The sequence below is a fragment of the Antechinus flavipes genome, chromosome 2 (genome assembly GCF_016432865.1).
Source record: "Antechinus flavipes isolate AdamAnt ecotype Samford, QLD, Australia chromosome 2, AdamAnt_v2, whole genome shotgun sequence".
In the NCBI taxonomy this organism is placed as follows: domain Eukaryota; kingdom Metazoa; phylum Chordata; class Mammalia; order Dasyuromorphia; family Dasyuridae; genus Antechinus; species Antechinus flavipes.
This window is the reverse complement of record NC_067399.1, coordinates 398098146-398120011: the sequence shown is the minus strand read 5'-3', so window position 1 is coordinate 398120011 and position 21866 is coordinate 398098146. Positions and strand designations below refer to the sequence as shown.

The window sequence follows — 21866 nt, the reverse complement described above, 5'->3', positions numbered from 1 at the left end:
ATAATTCTTGAGAACTTATCTTTGTCAGAGTAGTTAAAAGAAGTAGAAAATGGAAATATGAGTGGACTGTAAGGTGATGATATAAAAAAAGAAATTAGAAGTGGAAAAGGGATTGTACTAGGAGGAGAGGAAAGAGTAGGTAAAATGAGGTAAATTATGTTGCACAAAGGACCTTTTACAGTTGAGGGAAAGAAATGGGGGGGGGGATGAGCATTATTTGAACCTTAATCTCATTGGATTTGGCTCAAAGAGGGAATAACAAATTGTAAAATAATCTGCTCTCTCTTCTATTAACTAGCTCTAATTGTGCTAAGATGGTAGAGTATCACTATGTGGTGCAAGGAGTATTTAAAAACAGGTATTGAATTGCTCAAGTTACTGAGAACCTGAAAGTAATATTAAGAACTGGCTTTTAGGCCAAGAGGCTCATGATTCTCACATCCACCCATATAAAGTGGAGGTATAGAACACATAACACACTCTGCCATTATTTTGCATCCTCAGTGTCTTCCATAGGGCTTTACACATAGAAGACCCTCCACAAACATATACTGAATAAGCTGCTGAATTTCAAATGGGATTAGATGCTAAAGCCAGTTATCAGTGACATTCTGCTGAATGTTAGTGTACTTACCAAGTAAATTCAGCTGTTCATCTTCAGATTCTGCCTCTTCTAAGCCTTTGAGGAAACGGCTATTGACTTTGATAACATCATTAATGTTTGAGAATATCACATCCAAGTCTCCATCTGGCAACTAAAAAACATGAATCACAACAGGAAGTCAAAAGAACAGATATGAAATAAATCAACGTCTTTTAAATTGAGATCTAGATCCAAGATCCCTGCAAAACTAGCAGAAATCCTCAAAAAAAAAAAAAAAGATAGCAAAAACATCACCAAAGACAATGCTATAAAAAAAACAAATTTCTTAAGATACAATAAATGTATAGAGACTATTAAATGTAATTAGAAAAATCATTTTTCTTTTTAATAGCTAAACAAAGCTAATTCTTTTATTATTTTTTTAATTATAGCTTTTTTTTGGACAGAACATATGCATAGGTAATTTTTACAACATTGTCCCTTGCACTCACTTCTGTTCCAACTTTTCCCTTCCCTCCTTCCACCCCTTCCCCTAGATGGTAAGCAGTCTTATACATGTTAAACATGTTAAAGTATATCTTAGATACAATATATGTGTGTGGATCCATACAGTTTTCTTTGTTGCACAAGAAAAACTTTGAAGATAAAAATAACCTGGGAAGAAAAACAAAAATGCAGGTGGTCCACATTCATTTCCCAGTATTTCTTCTCTAGGTGTTGCTGATTCTGTCCATCATTGATCAATTGGAACTGAATTGGATCTTCTCTTTGTCGAAGAGATCCACTTCCATCAGAACACATCCTCATATAGTATTGTTGTTGAAGTGTATAAAGATCTCCTGGTTCTGCTCATTTCACTTAGCATCAGTTCATGTAAATTTTTCCAAGCCTCTCTGTATTCATCCTGCTGGTCATTTCTTTTTTTCTTTCTTTTTTTAAAAAAAATTTTAATAGCTTTTTCTTTACAAGATATATGCATGGGTAATTTTACAGCACTGACATTTGCCAAAACTTTTGTTCCAGTTTTGCCCCTCCTTCCCCTTCCCCCCTCCTCTAGATGGCAGGATGACCAATATATGTTAAATACGTTAACGTATACATTAAATGCAAAATTAGAATACATGTCTAAACCGTTATTTTGCTGTACAAAAAGAATTGAACTCTGAAATATTGTACAATTAGCCTGTGAAGGAAATAAAAAATGCAGGCAGGCAAAAATATAGGGATTGGGAATTCAATGTAATGGTTCTTAGTTGTCTCCCAAAGTTCTTTTGCTGAGTGTAGCTGGTTCAGTTCATTATTGCTCCATTAGAACTGATTTAGTTCATCTCATTGGTGAAGACGGCCAGGTCCATCAGAATTGATCATCATATAGTATTGTTGTTGAAGTATATAATGATCTTCTGGTCTTGCTCATTTCACTCAGCATCAGTTCATATAAGTCTTTCCAGGCCTTTCTGAAATCATCCTGTTGGTCATTTCTTACAGAACAATAATATTCCTTAACGTTCATATACCACAATTTACCCAGCCATTCTCCAATTGCTGGGCATCCATTCAGTTTCCAGTTTCTTGCCACCACAAACAGGGCTGCCACAAACATTTTGGCACATACAGGTCCCTTTCCCTTCTTTAGTATCTCTTTGGGATATAAGCCTAGTAGTAGTATTGCTGGATTAAAGGGTATGCACAGTTTGATAACTTTTTGAGCATAATTCCAGGTTGCTCTCCAGAATGGTTAAATCTGTTCACAACTCCACCAACAATGCATCAGTGTCCCAGTTTTCTGGCATCTCCTCCAACATTCGTCATTATCTTTTCCTGTCATCTTACCCAATTTGAGAGGTGTGTAGTGGTATCTCAGAGTTATCTTAATTTGCATTTCTCTGATCAATAGTGATTTAGAGAACCTTTACATATAGGTAGAAATAGTTTCAATTTCATCATCTGAAAATTGTCTGTTCATGTCCTCTGACCATTTATCAATTGGAGAATGGCTTGAGAAAAATCAGATTTCAAAATAAAGATGTAATTAAAGAAAGTGGAAAACTGATGATGAAACCCAACAATTTAACAAAATCCATTGATAATATAAAAGCTATGAATCTGATGATAGATGGAAGTATTTTATTAAAAATTAAAAGAAAAAGTAGAAAGAATAGAGGAAAATGAAAATAATTTTTTTAGAAAATTAAAAAATAAAAGGATTTTAAATCAATTTGGGCAATAATCATAGATATGAAGGACAGCATGTGAAAACTTATGTGTCAAGATTGCCAAAGACTGTATAATTTTACCACCATGTTACATTAAATTATACAAGAAAATTTGCCATAAATATTGAAAATAGGGGATGATTGGGCAGAAGCATGATTCAGTGGAACAATACTTGGCTTTGAATCAAGGATCTGCCATTTATTAATAATCATCTTAGGCAAGTCAGTTAAACTCTCTTGGTCTTCTTTAGTTCCCCCTCAACTGTAAAATTAGTGAGATGAAATATCTGAGCCATAAGGTCTTTTCCAATTCTAAATCTTTGGTGCTATGATAGCAAACAGACAAAATTCATATGATATCAAAAATATTAACCTCCAATTTAACTCACCTAAACATATTAATATTAACTTCAAGGGGAAAAAAAGCCACAAAGAAACACATTGGATGCTCATTAGTTGAGAAGTGGCTGACTAAGTAAGTTATGATGTAATGAAATATTATTATTCTATAAGAAATGACAAGCAGGCTGGTTTCAAAAAAACCAGAAAAGACTTGAATGAACTGATGCTAGGTAAAGTGTGGACAACCAAGACAACCAAGTAAAGTGTGTGTACACAGCAACAATAAGAATGGATGATAATCAATTGTGAGGAACTTGGCTCTTTTCAACAATAAGATGCTAACCTGTGAGGAAAATAGGCTTCTTCATCCAGAGAAAGAACTATGGAGACAGAATGTGGATCAAAGAGTAATATTTTCACTTTTTTTTTTTTTTTTTTTTTTTTTGCTGTTGTTGCCATTTGTTTGCTTGGGTTTTTTTCTCATTTTTTTTTCCTTTCATCGTTTGATTTGATTTTTCTGGTGCAGCATGACAAATAGGGAAATGTTTATAAGAATTGCACATGTTTAACATATATTGGATTGCTTGCTGTCTATGGGACAGAGAGAAAAAAATTAAAACAAGGTTTTTTTTTTTAAACAATAGCTTTTTATTTTCAAAATACATGCAAAGAAATTTCAATATTCACCCTTGCAAAATCTTGTGTTTCAAAATTTTCTCCCTCCCTTCTCCCCATCTCCCTCCCCTTTTCAGACAGATAATCTAATATACGTTAAACATGTGCAATTCTTCTAAACGTATTTCCACATTTATCACACTGCACAAAAAAAAAAAAAAAATCAGATCAAGGGGCAGCTAGATGGCACAGTGGACAGCATGCCGGCACTGAAGTCAGGAGGAACTGAGTTCAAATCTGACCTCAGATACTTAATACTTCTTAGCTATGAGGCAACCCCAATTGCCTCAGGTCAAAAAAAAAATCAGATCAAAAAGGAAAAAAAAAAAACCAATGAGAAAAAAAACCCAAGCAAAAACAACAAAAAAAAAGGTGAAAATACTATATTGTAATACACAGTTCAGTCCCCACAGTTCTCTTTCTGGATGTAGATTGCTTACTCCATCATACATTTTTTGGAACTGACCTGAATTGCCTCATTGTTGACTAGAGCTACGTCCATCAGATTTTGCCAACTTATTTAACCATTTTCCAATTGATGGGCATCTATTCCCTTTCTAGTTTCTTGCCACTACAAAAAGGGCTGCTATAAACATTTTTTGTACCTGTAGGTCCTTTTCCCTTTTTTGTGATCTCTTTGGAATACAGATCGGTAGTGAGACTGCTGGACCAAAGGGTATACACAGTTTGATAGGCCTTTAGGCATAGCTCCAAATTATTCTACAGAATGATCAATTCACAACAATGTAGCAATATTCCAGTTTTTCCACATGCACTGCAACATTTATCCTTTTCCTATCATCTTAGCTAATCTGAGAGGTATGTAGTATTATCTTAATTTGCATTTCTCTAATCAATAATGATTTAGAGTATATTTTCATATGACTAGAAATAACTAATTTTTTCATCTGAAAATTGTCTCTTCATATCCTTTGACCATTTGTCAATTGAAAAATTGCTTGTATTCTTATAAATTTGAATCAATTTTCTATACATTTTAGAAATGATGCCTTTATCAGAACCCTTAGATGTAAATTTTTTTCCCCTGGTTCTCTGCTTCCCTTCTAATTTTGGTTGCATTGATTTTGTTTGTACAAAAACTTTTAAATTTAATATAATCAAAATTATCCATTTTGCATTTCATAATGAAGAACATAAGGTTTTGCAAAGTGAATGCTGAAAACTATCTTTGCATATACTTAGAAAAATAAAAGGCTATAATAAAAAAAAGAAAAATTCTAATTATAAAGGATTTCTCTATAATTAAAAAATAACAGACACAGAAATGTGATATATCTAATATTTAGACTTCATATAAAAATCATTTTCATTGCAAAGATAAGAACTCTTTTTAGAGAATGAAGGTGATTTTCCAAGTAGTTAAGGATATGAACAGGCAGTATACAAAAGAAGAAATATAAGTTAACAACCATGATGTGAAATAATGTTCTGAATCATTAATAATAATATATTAGGTATTTCATACCTATCAGATTGGCCAAGATGAAGAAAACTAAATAGTAAATATGTGAAGCAATGTGAAGACAAGCATACTAATATGTTTATAAAGCTACAAATTAATCTGGAAAATAATTTAGAATTATTCTAGAAAAGTCACTAGACATTAATCATCAATAAATAAACATTTACTAAGTGCTAACTATATGCTAGGCACTGTATTATGTGTTGGGGCAGCTAGGTGGTACAGTGGATAAAGTACCAGACCTGGAGTCAGGAAGAAGAGTGTTCGAATTTGATTTCAGATACTTACTAGCTATGTGATCCCAAGCAAGTAACTTACCTCTTTGCTGAGGCAAAAGTAATTGGGGGAGGGGGGAGAATAATACAAAAAGATGAAAAGCAGGTACACAAAAGGCCTGGTGGAGAAGCCAAAGAAGTCTAAAAGGAACATAGCCAGATGGGAAATGAGCTGTCACTAATCTGTCACAAAGCTTATGAACCACTTCTAGGAATACACACCAAGTACACAAATGCCTAAACAGAATGAATGGTACCACATTTAGAGTAGTCCTTTTTTATTACAAAAAACTGGAGACAAAGTGGTCATTCATCAATTGGGAGATGGTGGAACTGTTATTTGGATATAAGGAATGATGGTTATAAAGAATATAGAGAAACTTGGGGAAACTTCTAAGAACTGATACGTAATAATATAAACAAAAAGGAGAGAATATTTTGTACCGTGATCAATATAACAAAGAAAAATTATATTCAAAGATATCAGAATTCTGATTAAAACACTGAAAAATATTCACCTATCTTCTCTCCACAGAAGTGGAAGCTGATGAACTGCAGAAAGACATATGTTATCAGAATATTTCCAATATGTTGATTTGATTTAATTATACTTTTTTTTTTAACAAGGGAGGAATACACATATTTCAGGGCAAGGGTTATTGAGAAAGAAGCTAATATTCTTTTCAAAGCATCAAATAAAACTTTCTTGAAAGATGACAGGTAACAATTTTTAAAGCTACATATATTTGAGAAATCTATAAAAGGATTTTGATTTATAGAACCAAAAAAGCACAGTGACTTTGGGTCAAATTTAGGTATCAAAGTTAAGTATTTTGAAAGAAAAAAAAAGGAATAAGATGGTAGAGGAGTGAAGAAAAGAAGGAAGGCAGTAATCCTAAGGTAAACAAGTTTGAATCATTTAATAATTATAGTTGGGAAAACTGGTTAGCAATATGTCAAAAAACAACATCAAAAATCTTCACACCCATATCTAACACTATGTACTACATTAACTGCAGGTAAACCATATGCAAATGTAAAAACTAAAAAAACAAAAAAGTTGGAAGAAAAAAAAGGATAATATGTTTATCTCCACTCTAAAAGAGAAACAAATTTCTATTTAAAAGCAAAAAAATTATTGGGAACAAGGTAGAGGAATTCAACTTATAACAATGAAAAGTTTCTAACAGACATACACACACACACACATAGCTATAAATAAAAACAATCATATATACACATAGACGGTGGGGGAAGGGAAAGGGGGAAGAGAAAAGAAGGGGAGAGAAGAGGGGGGAGAGGGGGAGAGAAGAAAAAAAACTGAGGAAATGTTTGTGGTAAATAAACAGAAAACAGAAAAAAATTAACAGCAAAATCTAAAATTTCAAAGCAAGTGACAAAATATTCAAGAGCAAAATCCAAATGCATAAATGGCAAGCTGAATAAATTAAGCATGTGTTTATTACAGCTTATGAAAGAGTAAAAACAAATTGCAAATTATTGTTTTAAAGGCCCTCAACTTTACTACTACTACTAATTTTTTTTCTTTTTTGGCAAAACAAATGGGGATTAAATGACTTGCCCAGTGTCACATTGTTAATAACCGTCAAATATCTGAAACCAATTTGAACTCAAGTCCTCTTGACTTCAGGATTGGTATTCTATCAACCTATAACCATCTGGCTTCCCTACTAATAAATAAAAAATTAAAAAAATTAAAAATAAAAGAATAAAGAAGTCTGAGGTACCACTTCACATCTATCCGATTGGCCAATATGACAAAAAAGGAAAATGACAAATGTTGGAAGAGATGTGGGAAAATTGAAATACTAATCAATGGACTTGTGAACCAATTCTACTATTCTAGAGAGTAATTTGATACCATGTCCAATGTCCAAATGGCTATAAAAACATGCATTCCCCCTGACTTAATAACACTATTATTAGGTCTATATCTCAAAGAGATCATAAAAAAGGGAAAGGACCTACATGTATTCTTTTTATGGTGGCAAAGAACTGGAAATTTAGGGGGATGCCCATCAGTTCAGGAATGGCCTAATAAGTTGTGACATATGATTATGATAAAATGACATTATGCTATAAGGAATGGCTAACAGGATGTTCTCAGAAAAACTTGGAAATTTAAAAAGAAAATTCAATTCAATTTACCAAAAACTTATTTAATACATACTTTTTTGTCCTGGCACAATGCTAAGCACAGGGAACATGAAGACCAAAAAAAATGAACTAACTCTTCCATTAAAAGAACTTACATTACATGCCTATATTTGTTATTATTGTTACCATGTTTAACAGATATTGGATTGCTTGCCATCTAGGAGAGGGCGTGGGAGAAGGGGGGAAAATTGGAACAGAATGTTTTGCAAGAGTCAATGTTGAAAAATTATCTTTGCAGAGCAATTTGGAACTATGCTCAAAAAGTTATCCAACTGTGCACACCCTTTGATCCAGCAGTGCTACTACTGGGCTTATATTCCCTAAAGAAGGGAAAGGGACCTGTATGTGCAAAGATGTTTGTGGCAGCACTGTTTGTAGTGGCAAGAAACTGGAAACCGAGTGGATGCCCATCAGTTGGAGAATGGGTGAATAAGTTATAGTATATAAATGTTATGGAATATTATTATTCTGTAAGAAATGACCAGCAGGATGATTTCAGAGAGTCCTGGAGAGACTTGCATGAATTGATGCTGAGTGAAGTGAGCAGAACCAGGAGATCATTATACATGGCAATATCAACATTATATGATAATCAATTCTGATGGACATGACTCTTTTCAACAGTGAGGTGATTCAGGCCAGTTCCAATAGTCTGTGATGGAGAGAGCTATCTGCACCCAGAGAGAGGTCTATGGGGACTGAGTGTGGATTACAACATAGCATTCTCACTCTTTTTGTTGATGTTTGCTTGAATTTTGTTTACTTTCTCAGGTTTTTTTTCCCCCCTAGATTCGATTTTTCTTCTTGCAGCAAGATAACTGTATAAATAAATATACATTGGATTTAACATATATTTTAACATGTTTAACATGTATTGGAATACCTGCCATCTAGGGGAGAGGAGTGGAGGGAAGGAGGAAAAAATTTGGAAGAGAAATGCTTTGCAAGGGTCAATGTTGAAAAATTACCCATGTATATGTTTTATAAAAAGCTTTAATAAAAATATGTATACATATATTGGATTTAACATATATTTTAAACATATTTAACAAGTATTGGTAACATCTAGGGTAGAGGGAAGAAGGGAAAAATTTGGAACAGAAAGTTTTTCCAAGGCTTAATGTTGAAAAATTACCCATGCATGTTTTGTAAATAAAAAGCTTTAATAAAAAAAAAATAAATTTTTTTAAAAAAAGAAACCAGAAGAAGAAAAAGAAAGAAAAAAAAGGAAAGATTTTCTTTGCATATGTTTTGAAAATAAAAAACTTCAATTAAAAAAAAAAGAAAGAGCTTCTATTAATATTGTGAGGGAAGGACAACATACACATTAAAAATTCAATACAAAATACAAAGTAATTTACAGGAAGGTGAATGTTGAAAATGAAAGATTATTTGTAATTAACAGGGATCACAGAAGGCATAATGAAAGACCAGGGCAGGGTGGGAAGGAGAGTTGATAAGTCTGGCCTGCATAGACATGAGGGAATAAAGAATTTGGGAAGTCTAAAACTTAAGCATTCTAATTGAGGCAAATGGCAACAGATTGTAACCACCTTCAAAAAATGATGATAATGTTGCTTTTGTTTCTAGGAAGTCTCTTATGGAGTAAGCTTTACCACTTTCTATTCTAAGCCATTTTCTTTCCAATAATTTCCTTTAGAATTTTTATTGGGGTAGCTGGATGGTGCAGTGGATTGAGCACTAGCCCTCAAGTCAAGAGGACCTAAGTTCAAATCTGATCTCAGATATTTAACACACCTGTGAGCCTGGGTGAGTCACTTAATTCCAACTATCTTACCAAAAAAAAAAAAAAAAAAAAAAGTTTTTATTTCATTTTCTTAACCTCCTTCTTCCCATCTTCTGGGTATTCATGTAGTTCTTGTAGAAAGTCCATCATTCCCTTGGAGTGTTTGCAGTTGAAGAGAATCTTTAGATTTACATTAACTTTTTGTACTAGTCAGTGTTTTCTTTGATTTCCTTGCCTCTCTTGCTTTTATTACAGAATTAGGGCGTTGTGACAAAGCCAGGTTCTACTCTTGCTAAACTTTTGGGTGGGGCAGTTCCATCCTGCCTGGTCTTGCCTTGGGGTTCTGTACTTTCTGGGGTTAATTACACACCCGTCTTAGAGTGCACCCCTCTTTGACATCTCAGAAAAGACTGTTAAGGATTTCTGCGTCTGAGCCCAAGAAATCCTGGTGGGAGCTCTGCAGTGGTCACTGCTTGGAGCGACTCCCTGGGATTCCCAAAGACCCTGACCCGGGATAGGGTTTGTGTAGCTTTCTTGACTACACAGGTTTGTTGGATTTTCTAGGGGAAACCTTTAAACATAAAGCCTTGCAGTCCATTTCTGATGCTGGCTTTGTTTGGTAAGTGGCCCTTTCTTCTTGCCTTTGGCCTTCTAGTTAATTTTTTTGTGAAGTTTTAGGATAGAAAAAGGCCATTACTATAACTTCTCATTGGATTTCTTGACCATTTTTGGCCTGTTGCTAACTTTTGAGTTTCAATAGAGCAAGTACGTGAGCTGCCTCCCACTCAGGCAGTGACTTTGCCTGAAGTGTTAATATCATTAAAAGACCCCAGATTTTAAAGCTAAAGGAACCTTGAAAATTATCCAGTTCAACTTCTTTGATTTGCTGATCAAGAAGAAAGTCAAAGGATAAGTGGCTTACCCAGCTAGGACCATATAAATAATTGGGGTTAGGGTTTCTTGTTCTTACTAACTGCCAGTATAGGTTTATTATGAAGATAGAAATTTGCAAATCTTTAAGTGTCATAAAAATGTAAGCTGTTATAATTGTCAAAGAACTGGAAAATCACTGGTTGCCATAGGATGTAGACATGGAAAGGCCATTTTTGCAGATGAGAAAGTTGAGGCCCAGAGCCTGGGAGAGGAAGTGTGGAGGAAGAAAGGGAAAAAAACTAGAATGCAGGGTTTTGTAGGGGGGAATGTCAAAATTATCCATACATATATTTAGAAAATAAAAGGCTTTAATTAAAAAAAAAGAAAAGAAAATTAAGGCCTAGAGAGAAGTTATTTTACAAAGGTGTCACAAATAAGGAGCTGCAGAATCAGGAAATCTCCTGACTCCAAATTTAGATTTCTTTTCGCAAAAATAGATTAACCTCTAACGAGTAATACTTGTAATTCTATGACCGCTAATGAGAGAAACACAGAGACACAGACACAGACAGAGACATAGACAGAGAAAGACAGACCCAGAGACAGAGACCCAGAAACAGAGACACAAAGACAGAGACAGAGACACAGAGATAGAGACAGAGACACAGAGGAAGAAACAGAGAGAGACACACACACACAGAGACACACAGAGAGACACACACACACAAAGAAACAGAGAGAAAGAGAGAGAGAGAGAGACACAGATACAGAGACACAGAGACAGAGACAGAGAGAGACAGATACAGAGACACAGAGAGAGATAGAGAGAGAGAGAAAGACACAGATAGAGAGACACAGAGAGAGACAGAGACACACACACACTGAGAGAGACAGATACAGGGACACAGAGAGAGACAGAGACACACACACACTGAGAGAGAGAGACAGATACAGAGACAGAGAGAGACAGAGAAAGACACAGATACAGAGACACAGAGAGAGACAGAGACACACACACACTGAGAGAGACAGATACAGAGACACAGAGAGAGACAGAGACACACACACTGAGAGAGAGAGACAGATACAGAGACAGAGAGAGACAGAGAAAGACACAGATACAGAGACACAGAGAGAGACAGAGACACACACACACTGAGAGAGAGAGAGACACACACAGAGAGAAATAGAAAGAGACAGAGAGAAAGGCAGAGAGAGAGAGGCAGAGAATAAGAGGCCCATCTGAGTCTTGGATGATCAGCTTATACCTGTGAAGGTTGAGTTCAGTTCTCAAAACTGTTTAGAAACTGAACATCTTAGAAAGATTGGATTACCCTGTGGAAAATCAACCCATCCGCCTACCTTTTCTCTAAAGTATAGACCAATCCTTATTGGTGAAAAAAAATCTCACCCAGATCAGGCAAGCTCTTACTCTGTATGATACCAGACCTCAAACACAAAGAACAATGTCCAATACAAGGAGAACAGGAATGACTACCACTTTGGCTCAATACCCTGGAGTAACTTAATAGGATACAGAACTGAGACCAGGACCCAAGAGATTTAAAGATAATCCCTATTTATACAGCATTGTATATAGTGGGTAAGACTAGACAATCCCTAATGTCCCTTCCCATGATGAGATTGCTTTTTAAAAGTTTTATAGATACCTTTTGTTTTCTATATCACATCCTTTTCCAAGCTGTATCACTTTCCTGACTCCTTCCCTGATCCTTCCCTTGTCAAAGCAAAACAAAAACAAAAGCAGTTGAACAAAACCAAGAAATGCTGCTGACTAATTCTAGGTGTTTTGGTGCTTTGTTTTTTTTCAGACTCACAAGACAGTTTCAGCTTCTCAAACATTCAGACATTCACTCAAGGCACAGGACACTGGGACCTAAGGGGTTCATATATCTCCACAGTGCCCAACTAACCCCAAGTTAGGCTTGTCAAGTTTAGCTATTCAGAACAAACCAAGTTACTTCTCAGTTTGAGCCAAAGACTGTTAATGAACATTATATATTCTTTTCTAAAGAATATCTAAAACAGAGCCTCCTACCCCTATTAGCACCTCTTCTCACTTTCCAGAGATTTCCTGTTTGTCTAACTGGGCAGCTTCTATTGATAACAGGGGAGAAATCTGGTTTCAGCATTAGGGAGATAATAGTTCCTCTGTTCTCTGTTCTGATCATAACGAACATGGAGTTTTAGAAGAATTCTAAATTAGATAATGTCAGGCTAGAGTTTGAGAGAATCAGAGACACAGAAAGAGAAATATAGAGATGGAGAGTTGAGAAACAGAAGTACACTCTACAAGTGTAACCATACCCATAGAAACTTTGGGGGACGCAGATAGTGGAGAATACTACCCAGAATTTCCCAAATTCTAGTGGTCTTGACTTTAGCTGGGACCCTGCCTTGGACTTTAAAGGGGCTCTTGGGGGGGAGGGGGAAGAAGAAGTCATCAGAGTCAAATTCAGGGGAGCCAACAGGGTTGAATAAAGTCTGAATACAGTAGGTAGGTGTGAAGGAGGACAATGACTGGAGTAGAAGACAGTGAATATATATAAATTGGAAGAATAAGACAGTAACTGTCTCCTTCAAATCTTCACTCCAGATATAGACTAAGAGTCAATCTCTTCATTTCCTATTTCCCATTTTTCTCTTCCAGCTGTTTCAGTCAGTACTGAGAATACTGATTTCCCCCATTTAATTTTATTTTTATGCCATTTAACTGGTGATTCTTCATAAAGAACTTTTTGGCCATCTTAGCTATTTGGTGTGGTTATTGAATGTATTCTAGATACTTTAGTTATTTCAGACGCACAAGATAGCTTTAGCTTCTCAAACAACATGGTTAGATATTCTCGCAAGGCACAGGACATCAGGGCCTAAGGGTTTCACATATTTCCACAGTGCCCAACTAACCCCAAAATTAGGCTTGTTGAATTTAGCCATCCGGAGCAAAACAAGTTACTTCTCAGGGCTGAAGACAAAAGAGATCCTATTTCTTTTTCTTTTTTTTTTTTTTATTTCTTTTTTAAATTTTTAATAGCTTTTTATTTACAAGTTATATGCATAGGTAATTTTACAGCATTGACAATTGCCAAAGACATCTTATTTCTTAAAAAGATAGAAGATACTTTGCTCAGAAAAGTTGAAATGGAAATGTAAAGCCAAAGAGAATGAATCCTGATGATATTATCCCTTAAGTCTTTCAGGAATTCACATGAACCTTATTAGCTACCTGAAATCCACAAAAATATCAGCAGAACATGAGTCAGAAAGTCTGTGACCTGGAAAGAACAACTGCTTTTAGTCTGAGAGGTCTTCAGTGGCAGCTCCTTTTCTAGCCTATTCCCCGGGGGAAGAGTCAAGACTCCAGCCATGTATAGCTGATGTGATTATTCAGAGCTAAATAAACTATGCATATATCAGTGCCTGGGGCTTTAGGGCCCCTGCCCCCTATCATAAGTTCTCCCTGTGGTTAAATAAGTATAGGTTGGAAGAATGTAGGCTTTTTAATCTAGGTAAAAGAAAATTTGCCAGCGAGGGAAAGAGATATAATAGGTATCTTCAAGTATATAAAGTGCTCTCAAATGGAAAACATTGGCCCCAAAGGGCATAATTAGGACCACTGGAGGAAAGCAGACTTCAATTCATCATAAGGAAAAACTTCCCAAAAAGGAGAGGTGGACAAAAAACTAATTCTTTGAGCTTGTGTGAGAGAAGGTTATAGAAGGAACAAAAGACCCAAGAAGGAAAAGGAGAAAGGAGATGGGGAGGCAAAATAAGAACATGTAAATGAAGTAATTAGAGGGTAAAACAAATTGAGAGAGTAGATTGGTAAGTGGAGAAAAGTGATAAAAACAAATTGAAGGTTGGCACAGCAGACACAATAGTTGATAATGAGACAGGAAATGAAGTTGAGTTGTCAAATCCTTAAAAGGTGATAACTAGCCTAAAAGTTTTAATGAGACTCATAAGGTTGAGATATAAATCCTTGAAAGTATTTTTTTAAAAGACTGAAAATCTCAAACATTTCAGAGAATGAGGAAAATTGTGCAGTAACTTGCATCAACTGCAATCTCAAACATTTCAGAGAAGGAGGAAAATTGTGCAGTAACTTGCATCAACTGCAATGTCTCTATTTCTTGCATAGTTAAATGACGATTATCTGTGTTCCAAGTGTAGGTTGTTTTCCCTCCTAGAGAAGAATATAACAGGACTCAAAAATGCCTATCTAAACTTTAACATACACTAGGTTATTAGAAAGAATGAAGTATTCCTTTAAAAAAAAGAACAGAAGCAAGGCTTTAATGGGACTGGAAGAAAGGGCTTTGAGATCAGAGAAGGGAGACTCTTGTCATGGTGCTGCAAAGGGAAAGAGTATTACATAGCAAAGAAAGGAAAAGAAAAGGATAGCAGTACAATTTGAGTCAAAAAGCAAATTTGAGGCCCTTCCTGAAGAGGAAAGAACTGGATAGCTTAAGGAGAAACAAACTTTTTATACTCAAATAATAATAATAATAATTGAGACAAAATTCAAGAAATGAATCCCTAGCAAAACTTCAAATATGTGGTATAAAAGTGCCCACAGCTCAGGAAATTGGAAATTAAATGGATGCCTATCACTTGGGAAATAGCTGAATAAGTTATAGTGTCTGAATGTAATGGAATATTTCCTATGAGAAATGATGAGCAGGCTGATTTCAGAAAAGCCTGGAGAGATTTAAATGAACTGATACTGAATGAAATGAACAGAACCAAGAAAATACAGCAAGATTATGTGATGATCAACTGTGATGGACTTCTCAGCAATGCAGTGATTCAAGACAATTCCAATGGGATTGGGATGGAAAATGCCATCTGCATTCAGAGAAAGAACTATGGAGACTCAATGTAGATTGAGGAATAGTATTTTTACCTTTTAAAAATAATTTTTTTTTTTGCTTTTTCTTTCTTATGGCTTTTTCCCTCTTGGGCTGATTTTTCTTGCACATGACAAATGTGAAAATATGTTTAAAAACATTGTATGTGTTTAATAAATATATATATATATATATATATATACATATATATATATATCAGATTGCTTGTTATCTTGGAGGAGGTAGAACAATTTGAAACACAAAATTTTACAAAAAATGAATGCTGAAAACTTTTTTTCTGTGTATTTGGAAAAATAAAATAAATACAAGGTAAATCACTTTTCAAAAAATAAGTGCCTAAAACTGAAGCAACAAATAAAAGGATTCACAAGGATATGAACTGGATCTCATTAGTGAAATGAAACCCATAAATAAACCATGGCTTTGAAAGGCTATACCTTATTCATCATAAACAAGATAGGTAAGTGTTTACAGGAATTGGAGAGATAGATAGTATTATATATTAAGAATGTAACTTCTAAGAAAATACAGAAGTCAGAAGGAGAAAGCATGATGTATTTAAGTTAAGACGTATTTATATTAAAACCAACTGAGTAAGAAATAGAAGTTTTTTTATTTTTTCCCTAGAGTATAAGAAAGTACTTGCCCTTGATGAATTCAACTGAAGAACTACATCTTCAGGTCCTATGAGAAATGTCAGTGATATTTGAAAGAAATAGAAAATGGAAGAGGTGCCCCAAGATTAGAGAAGGGCAAATGTCTCAATTTTCAAAAAAGTAAGAGAACCAAGTCTATAAACTAAAGACCAGTGAGCATAACTTTAATTTTTGGGGAAATTATAGAATGGATCATTAAAGAGATGGTTGGAAAACCCTTAGAAAAGGAAGTAGTGATTACAATGAGCTATTATGGTTAACCAAGAATAGGCTTTGCCAACTAACTTAATTTTCTTTTTTTTTTTTAGATAAGTAGATAATGCATATAATTTGCCTAGATTTTATCAAAGTTTTGATCTAGTATATCACAGAACTGGCTAGATATTTAGATGCTAAAAGTAACTGTTAGGGTTCAATGTCACTGTAGCAGGAGTTCTCCAGTGGAATACTACTGTTATCTGTGCTGATTAACATTTTTATCAATGATTTAAACAAAAGCATATATAACAACTCACCAAATTTGCTAATAGCACAAAGCTGGGAGAGATAATTAACACAGGGGATGGCAATCAGGATCCAAAAGTAGCTGAACAGTGTTTGCATAAACAAAACTAATGCAGTTAAAATTAGAAAGAAGACAGTTAACCAGGAAAAAAAATCTTTGCAGAAAGTTTTGTTGATAAAAGTCCATATGCAAGATATATAAGGAACTAATTCAAATTTATGCTAAGAAGCTATAACAAGAGCTATTTCTCCAATAGATAAATGATCAAAGGATATTAAAAACATAGTTTTTAAAAGCAGATATAGAAGCTATCAGCCAAAAAAAAAATCAATAAATGACAATAAGAGAAATTAAAATTAAAATAATTCTAAGATTTTCCCTCACACCCTTTAGACTGAGACAGATGACTAAAAATGCAAAATAACAATTGTTCAATGGGCTTTGGGAAAACAAACACAATAATGTCTATGAAGAAGCTAGATGACCCAGTAGATGAAGGATTGGACCACTTAGACACTTACTAGTTGTGTGACCCTGAGCAATTTGTACAATGGACATAATATTAATAGCAACCTCTCATAACTATTGTGAGGAAAGATGGTGTTGACTTATAAAGCATTCTGCAAATCTTAAAGTGTAATATACATGCTGGTTATCATTATTATAAGGAATTATCAATGAAAGGATCTTTATGTATAAAAATATTTATGGCAGCTCTCTTAATTATAGAAAAAAATTGTGTAGCAAAAAAGTGGGCCCTCATAAATTACAGAGTAACCGAACATAAAAGTGATATTATTTCACCTTATGAAATTACAAAAAGGTTTTGCAAAAGTGAATGCTGAAAACGCTGTTTTCATATTTTGAAAATAAAAGGTTATTATTAAAAAAAGATAAAAAAATACAAAAGGGATGATTTCAGAGATCTTAGAAGATCTGTATGAACTGATACAGAGTGAGGTGAGCAGAACCAGAACAGTAATTTATATGAAAGCATTACAAAGAAAAATAACTTTGAACATCATTGCATTAGCTAGATTTCTTAAATCTTTCAGTTTTGAGAGTTTCGGTTTAAGAAGGACACTGAAAAGCTGTAGTGTCTGGAGGATTGCAAAAAGGATAGTAGAAGGTCTTGAGTCTATGTTTCAGGGGCATCATATCATGTAAAGGAGGGAATAGACTTGTTCCATTTGGCTCAAGCACAAAGCCAGGAACAAGCAAAGGTTACAAAAAGGCAAACTTAAATTTGAGATAAAGATAAACTTCCTAACAATCAGAGCTTTTCAAAAATGGATGGGCCTAGAGCTGGAAGTTTTCCCTCCCAAGACAGTCTTAAGGCAGAGGCGGGATGATCACTTGTCAGGTATATTATGGTTGGAATTTTCTTCATGCATAGGTTAGATTGAGTAGTAACTAAATTCTGTAATTTTGAAGAATGGACTATCACAGAAGATAATAGCAAATAATAATAATAGCTAACATTTACTCATAATGTTTTGAGGTCTACAAACTTTTCTCAGTGGAACACTAATCCTGTGGGGTAACTACTAAAGCTATTATTATCCCCATGTGACAGATGAGAAAATTAAAGCTCAGGGAGGTTAATTGGCTTGCCCATCATCACATAACTAATGCCCACAAAGGCAGGGTATATAACTAGCTTTGACCAAACTAAATGGTGCTATTGCTAATAGTAACTTCCTTGTCACTGAAAACTTTGAAACAGAAGCATTACTCTAAACCTGTACTTCTCCCCAGACAAGGATAACAGAGAGGAAATTCTTGCCTTAGGACAGAGGTTAGACTAGACCTCCAACTCTAAGCTTTTATGGCAGTTAATGGGGACCAGGCTTTTTCCTAAAGCTAGGGGCCATAATGGACATCTTATTTTGGCAGAGAAATGTCACTTCAACATAGCATAATCATAAGGCAGAATTCAGGCAGTAAGGTCAAGAATCAGACAAGATTAGGTTGCCCTTTTGGCATGGACCTTGTTGAGCTGATAAAGTCTCCCCACCCTCCTGAGAAAATGGATTAAGCCACATTGAACCCTAAGAAATCAGAAAATTAAGAACCAGAAGGAATTTCAGAGATCATCTAAATCAATTTCCTCTTTATATCTTCCTTTCTTTACTTTGACATTAATGTTTAAAAAAAAAGAAAAAGGAAAATAAACAAAAATTACTGATGTTTTGATACAACTTCCCAACAAAACAAACACCCAAACAAATCCCCTATAAAGTACATTTCCCCAAAAAGATTTCTTTATAAATTCTTAACAAAAGGAAGGAATGTGCCTTTGGATTTTGATAGCATATTAACTTGGACCACTGTACTGAACAGAATTTGATTGCTTCTTTGCCTTTCTGTGTAAGTCCTGCTCTTAATAATATCTTGCACTAAATAGGCACTTAATAAATACTAAGTAACTGATGTCTTTTATTTGCATTTTGTTGCTATTTTGCATGTTCTCTTGATTCTACCTTGACCTCCCACATTGCTTTGAATTTTTATTATCCACAGCAAGTCTGTTATATTCATAGACCACAATTTATTCAGGCATTCCCCAATAATCAGGTATACTTTCCATCACAGAATGCTATTTTGAACATTTCATTTAATACAGTCCTTTTTTCCCCCTCAGGTATAGTAGATAAAATGTTAAACCTGGAATCAAGAAGAACTGAATTCAAATCTCACCTCTTATGGAATTACTGGATGGATGACCTAACGTACTAAACCTCTCTGAACCCATTTCCACAACTGCCAAAATGGAGATTACCTGTAGTCTCTAGCTTGCAAGGTTATTTTAAGACTCAAATGAAACAATGCTTGTGAAGCATTTCATACATGGCAAAGTGCTATATAAATGTAAATTGCTATGATGATTATCATTGCTACCAAATAACTTCCTTGGAAATAGTTCCAATTATAAATTTTCTTGCTCAAAAGTTTTCAAGATGAGACTCAGAGAGAGGAAGTAATTTGCCCACAATTACACAAGTTATAAATAGCAGAGTTAGGCAGGAAAGCAGGGACCCCCATGACTCAAGGGAATAGGGACAAGTCTCAATTGCTACCAGGATCTACCCTAATTTCAGCGGTCTATATGTGGGGATGGACCTGGAGCTTGGGATTTGCATTAAACTCACTCCCCTCCACTCTGGAGGGTCACTAGGGCTTAAATATGGTGCTGACGATTTATGGTATTGCCCTTCAAAGGGATTGAGACGACCGAATGCTGGTCTGGGTGCTGCTCCCTGACTCTCTCCATTCCTACATGCATGTTACCTCATGCAGTTGGCTCCGGATATCGGAAGCACAGAGTTGGAGATTGTGCACATATCTGGCCTCTGTGCTGATCAATTCCTTTGCTGCAAGTCTCTGATTCAGTTTCATTTTTTCAAGAATCTTGATTGCTTCATCCCCTTGACTTTCATCCTCCGAGTTCTCCCCAGGAGAGGGAGACTCACCTTCCTGGTAACCAGCCATGGCAGGAGGACCTAAGAAATAAAAAAGTCAAGCATATTCATCAATCAAGCCACAAGCATTAATTAAATGTCTACTATCTACTGAGGATCCCTAGGCAAAAACAAAATAATCTCTGCCTGCAAGAAGGTTACATTCTATGGGGTAAAACAACATATACATGCATAAAAAGATGCAGATAATAATAATAATAATAATAATAATAATGCCTAAAATAAATTCAAGGCAATATTTTTTTCTGGATATAGAGAGAAGACCCACAAATGTAAGTAACTTTTAAAGGAGTCTCAAGTAATATAAAAGGTAGAAGTAAGGAGAATGCATTCCAAGAGACAGCTGGTACAAAGGCAGATGGAAGGTAGGATGTTACGAAGAATATATAAGGTCAGTTTGGGCTGGACCTAAGAGTGCAGAAGTTCAGTTGTTTTTCAGTTATGTCTGACTGCGATCCCATTTAGGGTTTCTTGGCAAAAAATACTGAAATGGTTTGACATTTCCTTTTCCAGTTCATTTACAGATGTGGAAACTGAGGCAAATATGGTTAAGTGGCTTACCCAGGTTCACATAGCTAGTGTCTGAGGCCAGATTTTTAACTCAGGTCTTCATGACTTCAGGCCCACAGCTCTATCCACTGAGCAACCCAGCTCCTGCAGAAGAGTAAGGTTATTTTTCCAGTAAGGCTAGAAAAATATTCTGGAACCAAATTGTGAAGGACTTAGACCAAATAGAAGCCTATGTATTTGATACTAGTGATAATAGAGAAACACTGAAGGTTATTGATCAGAGCAACAACATTGTCAAACCTCTGCTTTAGGAATATCACTGTGGAGGTTGTGTGAAAGATGGAAAAATATAGGATAACAGCTTGAGAGCACAGAAGAATCAAGTTAAGGTACTTAAGGTTAGTGGAACCTGGGCATCTTTCTAAAAGACGGGAATGAGCCTATATAATCTGAAGATTAGAGAGAAAGAAAATACATGTCAGAGAAATCTGCTAACGAGGAAGCATGAGAGAACAGGATCTAAGGTAGAAGCAAAGAATAAGTCTGAGATATAAAGAAGGGGGAAAGAAGGAGCTTGGACAAATGACATCTATGTTTTTTCAATAAATAATTGGGATATAATAATTGAAAATAAAATTTGAAAATAATAATTTTCAATCAATGTAATCATAGAAGGCCCAGACACCTCAAATTTAATCACTGAAGAGTATAAACTAGGTATTTGGAAATTTTCATAATATTTCACTATGATGAGTGAATGAGTGTGAATGAGTTTAAGAGAACTGTAGCGTTTGGGTCATTAGATGAAAACATATGACAACATATAGGAAACATCTTTTGACTAGCTGAAAGACTGACACACACAGCTAGGACCATATATAAAAACAGTAGTCAATCCTATGTTGGTGCAGTTGTAGAGGTCACCAAGTTTCTAAGTTGAAGATTAAAAAGTTGGAGCCCAACTCCTGAAAGGCAATCACTAGATTTCCACCTTCAACCAATGCAATCTGATATGACTTAATTAGCATTAATTCACATATAATTAATATTAGATTTTACAATTAAGAAATCATTAGTGATCTCAGTTAACTGAAATTACTCTTCAATATCATCAGGGAGATATATATATGTATATACATATGTTATATAAAAGATTATATAACAATTTTTTTTGAGGCTGCATTTGAACTCGAGTTCTCTTGACTATAAGGCTGTCATTGCAACATCTAGCTGCCCTAATTCTCATCTTTTGTATAACACTGGACCACTGATTGCTCCCAAACACTCTATTCTTTAAATTTTTCCAATACTACTTTTTTTTTGTTCTTTTCCTATCTGCAAAACAAATCTTCAGTTCATCATACATACTCTTCCCCCAACTATAAGTATAGCCAAGGGCTCTTTATAATCTTCTTTCTTCCCTCTACA

At 34.9% G+C, this 21866-nt stretch overlaps 1 protein-coding gene across 4 annotated transcripts in view; it reads right to left on the bottom strand.

Annotated features, from left to right (window-relative positions):
• The window catches only part of ARHGEF37 (Rho guanine nucleotide exchange factor 37), a 79158-nt gene that overhangs the window by 43948 nt on the left and 13344 nt on the right, over positions 1-21866 (bottom strand). For 3 of the 4 annotated variants that reach the window (XM_051978683.1, XM_051978681.1, XM_051978685.1), the window contains 3 exons: positions 20490-20582; positions 19738-19949; positions 635-755 (listed from right to left, as the gene is read on the bottom strand). In XM_051978683.1, coding sequence (XP_051834643.1) covers positions 635-755; positions 19738-19938 — 322 coding nt within the window. In that variant the 5' untranslated portion in view covers positions 19939-19949; positions 20490-20582. The remainder of the gene's footprint in view (positions 1-634; positions 756-19737; positions 19950-20489; positions 20583-21866) is intronic. The other variant, XM_051978684.1, reaches the window with a different exon arrangement.